The 6,999-nt window shown below is 37.2% G+C and overlaps 1 protein-coding gene across 3 annotated transcripts; it reads left to right on the forward strand.

The window, feature by feature from the left end:
- Positions 1–1,658: 1,658 nt before the first annotated feature.
- LOC112290592 (uncharacterized) lies at positions 1,659–5,600 on the forward strand. 3 transcript variants are annotated; one of them, XM_024537019.3, is made up of 6 exons: positions 1,659–2,014; positions 2,338–3,399; positions 3,762–4,230; positions 4,362–4,480; positions 4,604–5,065; positions 5,218–5,600. In XM_024537019.3, exons 2-6 carry the CDS (start codon positions 2,611–2,613, stop codon positions 5,521–5,523), a joined length of 2,145 nt encoding a protein of 714 aa, XP_024392787.1. In that variant the 5' UTR covers positions 1,659–2,014; positions 2,338–2,610; the 3' UTR covers positions 5,524–5,600. The 3 variants fall into 3 exon arrangements, with proteins under 3 accessions (XP_024392787.1, XP_090100644.1, XP_024392807.1); XM_090244518.1 differs by having other exon boundaries at positions 4,604–4,945; XM_024537039.3 differs by having other exon boundaries at positions 4,365–4,480.
- Positions 5,601–6,999: the final 1,399 nt, after the last annotated feature.

Below are 6,999 nucleotides of genomic sequence, written 5' to 3' on the forward strand. Positions count from 1 at the left end.
TTTAAAGTATAAAATAAATAAATTTATATTTAAACTATTAATTAAGTATATTTTTAAAAATAAATCTTTCCACAAATACATTTCTTTATTTTTAGTTTTTATTATCATTTTAAATATCTTCGTATTTTTATTTTGTTTTTAATTGCCATTAATTAAATTTTAAAAAAAATATTAACAAATTTCAATACATTTTTGTTGACACTATTGTATACCCTAAAGTACTTGAAAAAAATACAAAAATGTGATAGAATTTCTTATTTAAAAGATTGAAATTTCAAAAGTGTTATAATACATAATAAAATTTATTTAGATAAAATTAAAAATTTATAAAAATATATTTTAAATATTAATAAACCAAAATTCTGTATAATTATAGTAGTTTTTTTAAGAAGTAGAGAATTTTTTTTAACATCTTCTAACTTATTTTTACTTAATTTAGTGTTTTTAAAAGCCATAATAAAGTTAAAATTATTAAAATTAGCTTTAAAATAAAAATATATTTTAACTAAAAACTAGTAGAAATTAATTGTATTAGTTTGTATAGATTTTAGTACTTTAGATGTAGGCACTTGTATAAGATTGGCTTTAATAACCTTATTTAAAATCCTTATGCTACATTTTGAGCCTAGGTGGAGTTTAAACTCCTAATTAAATATAAACTTATTGTCATAGACATACATATTTATTATAATATTTACATATATGATAAAGTAGAAGTGGAGAAAAATAGATTTATTTCATAATATTTTCTAGAGAAGCTTCCTAAAAGCTTCATAAACACTACTTTGACTTTATATATATTCATAGTTTATTTTTTTAGGTTAGAAGCTTGGTCAATAAGTTAATCAAGTATAGTAGCTTGCAAAACAAGCTAACTACATGGCATATATATAGAAAACTTGTGTTGCAAGTTAAGATACATGTCTTGCAAAGTCAATACAATTTAGATGTCCTATAAAACATCACCACATAGCTCTTAGATAGATAGTATATATGGAGGTAAGAGTGAAGCCTTCTTCACTCTTGCGAACACCTTTCTAGTCCTTAGTCTTATTTTAAGACTTTCTAGTCTTTTTGCCTTTGGCAATAGTCATTTTAGTTTAATACTATATCATCTTTGAGTGATTTTATGGTTTTTTTTTAGTAACACAAGAGTGTATTGACCTTTTAGTTCTTTGAGGTTTATATCCTCGATAATTATGCTAATAGAAAATTATAAATTTTATTTATATATTTATAATTTATTCATAATAACTTCAAATTACATATCCTTTGTATTATCAAAAAAACTTTTAGTATCAAAATTTTATAATTAATTATTAAATTTTTATTTATATCAAATTATTATCCAATAAAAATTCCCCTTATTTTAACTTTGAAGAGTGAATTTTACGTTCAGAACCTTGTTGCATTCAAATGCAACAATAGCAACGGTGGCGAAGGGAGGAGTGCTTTAGACATGAGGGAGGAGAGGGCGGGCTAGTGTCCAAGGGGAAGGCGAAGCGTAACCGAGGAAGTGTGGCGCCGTGGTTGGAGTGAGAACCCTTGGTGCCATCTCGCCCGTCGATGCGAAGAGCGAGAGAGCTCTCTATCAATATCTTCGCAACGAAAGGACAAAAGAAAGAAAGAAAGAAAGAAAGAAAGAAAGAAGAGGAACCAAATTCTGAAGAGGTGGAATTGATGAGGTGCATGAGACTCAATGGATCCGATCCATCGACGCTTTCGCCTGGTGAAAGACAACCCCTGCGCACCGTCGGTGTGGAAAGATGGAAAACAGGAACGTGTTCGCAGCTACTGATTGTGCGGGAGCATCTCTCCCGAATTATACGATGCTTTGGTGAGGTGCGGCCACGGTGTCTTGACGTGAACGCAGAGCCGGTGGAGTGCGGACGGCTGTTTTTAGGTGTGTGTGTGCTTCTTTCGATCGCAGCGGTGTGGAGCTTGTTGCCGAATCTTTCACGTCTGGAGGTGCAGTCGACGAGTTCGTCAGGTTTTGTGCGTGAGATCGTCCGAAGTAAGTATTCGATCGCTTCCACTGAGGGATGCTAGATTTTCTTACCGAGTTGATTTTTCGTTTTGGTCAATTTTGAGCGGGCAAGTAGGGATCCCGAGTATGTCTCTCGATTTTCAGCGGTTGGAGTATGTTGCGTGGTTCCTGCATGGTTTAATTCTTTAGGTTAGGAGTCTAATCTTTCATAGGTTCATGAAATTCATGTGGAGCTGAAGTAATGCTGTGATTATGCGCAAGGATTGGTTTGTTGTGATTGATGCATCGATGCTTCAGGTAGCAGCTCCCTTTTTACTTGTAGATTTTGGCTTTTGTTATGCCTTGTGCAGATAGGTGGAGAGTGAATGGGAGAATTATCAGAGTAATTGGCTGTTTTTGACGGGATTCTGGACTTGAAGCCGTTTGTTGTGCATCAATCTAAAAGAAAGGCTCGTGAAGCCAAAACCTACAGGAAGTAGACGTTATAACAATCAAAACTCACTTGGCAGGCATTCAGAACACTAGGAAATCTCTGTGGTACCTACTTTTTATTGAATGTTCATCTTGAGCCGAAAGAATCAGAGGTTGAATAAGAGGGCCAGGGATGAGTGAAAGCCATAGCCATGGCACTCGTTCTTTTCCAGGGACGAGTAGTTCCTTCTCCCACTAGTTACGCATCCATATTGTCCTATCACGGGCATCTCTTCAATGGCAGACCATCTTCCTCGCTGTTCGATACTCAACTACCTTGGAATTCAGAACATCTAGCAAGCAACAAAGAGAAGAAGCTACCTTCATCGCGAAGCCGTTTGAACCCATGTCGTGCATCAACGCTACCGCAGCGACCATTTGGGGAACATCATATATCCAGGCAAGATAGAGCAGGAACGAAACCTGATCTCAATTCTCTCAAGCAAAGTAAGAACAAGCATGTACCGGCATCGTCGGAGTCCGCCCCTTCCTTCCCCCTCACGCGGTCGACAAGTTTAGGGCAATCTTCAGTTTGGAGCAATTTGTCCCCTCCGTCACACGCACCACCGACCTCATTCCTTTCCCCTTCATCTGACGATGCATTAAGCGATATTGATGATGTTGAAGCCATCAGAAGATCTTCCTTCATGGTGGCACTCACACTCTGTTGTGCATTGCAATTGCTGTACATCACGGATGCAATTAGGCTTTGGGTGACACGTTTGCGGCTCCGATATTTTGATTCTCCTTTCGCTTATGGCATTCATCCCAAAAGATCAAAACTAAGCAGGGTCGGAATTTTTTGGGACATCGAAAACTGTCCCATTCCGGGAGGCCTTGATGCGCGGACGGTGGTGAGGCAGATGCACAAGATAGGTGATTCTTTCGGAACAATACAATGTCTTCGTGCGTATGGCAAGCTTGAGTATCTAACTCGGCAGGTTGGTCTCCTATGCAACATCTGAACCACTTTTCTGTGCCATGTTAGTGACTTTTGAAGATTATTAAATCGGAAGTAGAGTCCCTGGGCCACGAGGACATTTTGATAGAAACAGTGCTTAATCCCGAATCAGGAGTAAAGAGGAACTCTAGACTTCAAGCATTGACGTGTGTGCATGGGAGCACGGGTAAATTTTTTATGTACACACAACTCAGCACATAGAGACTTAAATTTGACACACGGAGATGAGGAGGAATTAATCGTTAATACTCCCCTTTATCCATCTTGTACAGAGTTATACAGCCATTGCAATTATGATTAGCTTGGAAGAATCTTTCTGATAGTACCTGTGGTTGTTTACAGGCACCTAGTTTGCTGAAGATGGGGGTTGAACTGTGTCCAGTGCCTGATGGAAAAGAATCTGCTGACAAAGCCATAATTATGGACGCCTTGCTGTTTGGATACGATCATAAACCATGTCTTGAGTCTGACACACCGCCACTTGAGGTCGATGCATCAACAGGTAATGGAATTGTGCTGGTAACTGGAGATAGAGGGTTCTGTGCTTTGCTGCGGGAACTTAGTAGCAGGCAGATCACTACGGTAGTGATTGGGAATGGCCATCAGAAAATCCCTCCAATTTTAGCACAGGCCGCAGATTTTAGTATTCAGTGGAATGAAATGATGGAGATCTCAGACTCTATAAGCAGCAGCTATCGCCACCTCATTCGATCTACGGAGAAAGTTAGCATCGAGGAGGACGACAGTCTCGAGTTCCAAGGTTGGGATGCATCAAGTTCGTGTAATGTTCTTCTTAAATACGAGTCCTCAGGTAAGTATCAAGATAAGTTGTGTCTCACTTTTCAATTAACGCTCTGAAGAAACTGAAGCTTGACATTGGTTTTGTATTTTACCTGCGCTTACACTGCCAGTACATGTGTGGGCTGTTGCACAACTTTTCAGCAGAGGTATACGCACCATCTAGCTGTGAAAGGTCTCATATTGTAGAAGAAAATCAAGATGTGGAGACACTGGGGTTTAGTCCTGACAAAGGAATAGCAAGTGACCTCCGGTACAGGGAGGTACGTGACTATCATCTAATTTAGTGTAGATGGTTTTTCATGTCAATATTGCAGGTATTTTCTTGTCTTAATGTGCGTTTTGTACCTTCATCACAATCCGACAGGTGTATTTTGCTCATGCAGAAAAGTAAAAGCAAGAATGTTACATGTGTGGATACGACCATCACAGAGGATGCCCTAAGCATTTTCGGTAGAAAGTCCGAAGACGATTCTTTACCCAATGGCCGCTCATTTTGTGAAAAATGTTTAAATTTGAAGGAGACATGTACAGATATAGGGAGCAATATCGAAATTCCCGTGTCTCAAAAAGTTTGGGCTCCCGTTGGAGGCAGGGTTAGGATGTTGCGACATCTGCGATGTGAGGTGGCTTTTGTTCTTGACAAATACTGCAAGGGGAAACCGAAGGCAGCTATGACATTCGAGCAGTTTGAATTACTTTATGAATTGGAGATGGGGCATCCTTTGGTTAGTTCACATTATGGCTTTGCAACTCTCAAGAGCGTTTTGCAGTCGATGCCAGATTTAGTCTCAGTGCGCAATATTTCTTCCGAAGCTGCTGATTGGAGAGTATTTCCTTATGTCAAGGTGTGAACAAAGCGACTAATCTCTCAAGTCTTAAAATATTTCGTGTTCTCAATTTTGCTACTTGTTGAAGTATGTGAGTTTACCTCTATTCTCTCGATAGCCATACATTGTTGATTTTGTGCGATGGTTGGCTTGGGCAATCTTTTTGGCAGAGGAATGCCAACGATCGTAAATTGCGGACGAACTTTAGCAGGCAGGATCTGCGTTGCATTTTGTACAAAATTCTGCATTCTTACTGGCCGCATGGTGTTCCCAAAGACCAAATAAGCTCAGAGCATTGCAAGCTGACAGGGCGACCACTGGTACTTGTAGCATATGAATATTGGAAATTAGGTGACATGATTCAAAGCATGGGAAACATGATGTATGTAGACGAAGAAAACAAGCAGATTTATCTAGTGGATGGCGCTCCAGAACCACGCGGTGTCCATGAACTGGAAGAGAACGAGTGGAACTAGATTGTGTAAATTTATGACATTCTTCATTGAATATGTATCCTCAAGTGGATATGAATTGTATTAGTTTTCCACTAAAACTGGAAATCAATCATCGTAGAAAGAATGCTAGGTCAGAAGTTATGAAACAGTTAATCTGGATTTAACGTCGCAATCGAACTTAAAATACTAGCCGAAATAGATCTTCAGCTTGATTGTTTTAGAAGGTGTTGTTTCACGAAGTCCTACAATCAAGGCCGCGATAAATGACTTCCCTAGGTTAGAAAAGAACCCCAATCATATTTGACCAGCAACCAACTTAATGAAATCCCCAAATGAAACTCAAATGAAATCCTCAAATTTAAGAACCGTTCTCTTTCCAGCATGAAGAGTCTTCTCTATAATTCTTTATCCTGAAGTTGCAAATAAACAACTTCAGTGACATACAAACTTGATGCCAATTGAGTGAGGAAATTGAAGCATAGTCTAATGACTTCAACTCACAAATATTGTTGTCTAAACAAGACAATCCATTTCCAATAACTTAAACATTTCATTATATATCAAGTAGGTGTAAAAATGGAAAAAATACCCTCATGTAGGAAAATAGGAATCAGGAGGATTTTAAGTATTTTCACATAATTTGATCCAAAAATGGAATTTATATAAATGTTATGGCTGAAGATTCTCTTTGATCCATTTTGGAAATATAGGCCTACCTAATTCTAATTAGTAGTGGATTATAAAATGAAGAATCCAACTTTTACAAAATTGTGATATGTAGAACCTATTAATGCTATCAAAAGAAGTATGGCACCTAATTATATTGTTATTCTATCCCAACCAATCAATAATTGGCACCTATTGATAGTTCATGCAAATTCATTCTAAGTACAATAAATTTTATTGCTCACAGCTTAACATCATTTTAACCAACCTCGACATATTTCCAATCAATAGATGTCACATCTAGTTGCCCTATATAATGGAAATAGCCTATCTTATATGTTAGAAATGGATAGATGGTCAACAATGGATCAACTATCTTATGTAATAAAATTGCATAACAAACTTATTTGAAAGTGATATTGAAAAAACCAATTTGGAATATATGATCTCTTACATGAATAATTTAGAGCTATCAAAACATATACAACTATAGTGATAGCTTATTAAGAACATCTATGGACAACTACATTTGAAAACCTTGATGTTGGTTTGATGTTTCTATGAGAAACAAATGTGACACTAAGAATGTATTTATGATATTATAGCTTGACATTTCTAGTTTACTTTATTTTAAATTCACCTTGGTTTATCCACATTAGAAATTCTCTAAAGCAAGGCTTTCATTGAAAACAACATGGACCATCTATACAATCACTTTCTAAAAATATCAAGAATGACCAATTCAATTAGGTTGGTCCATTCTTTTGGTTGCAAAAGAAGAAATTTGTGCTTTGATCAATCTAATTGATCAATCTATTATTTATTTTTTTA

The sequence above is a fragment of the Physcomitrium patens genome, chromosome 1, assembly GCF_059467195.1.
Source record: "Physcomitrium patens ecotype Gransden chromosome 1, ASM5946719v1, whole genome shotgun sequence".
Taxonomy (NCBI): domain Eukaryota; kingdom Viridiplantae; phylum Streptophyta; class Bryopsida; order Funariales; family Funariaceae; genus Physcomitrium; species Physcomitrium patens.

Excerpts from the sequence above, each read along its gene's own strand:
- LOC112290592 (XM_024537019.3), top strand. The coding sequence starts at position 2,611 with ATGGCACTCGTTCTTTTCCAGGGACGAGTAGTTCCTTCTCCCACTAGT. Across the intron at positions 4,231-4,361 it reads TCTTAAATACGAGTCCTCAG|CAGAGGTATACGCACCATCT; the intron begins GTAAGTATCAAG and ends ACAACTTTTCAG. Across the intron at positions 5,066-5,217 it reads GAGTATTTCCTTATGTCAAG|AGGAATGCCAACGATCGTAA; the intron begins GTGTGAACAAAG and ends TCTTTTTGGCAG.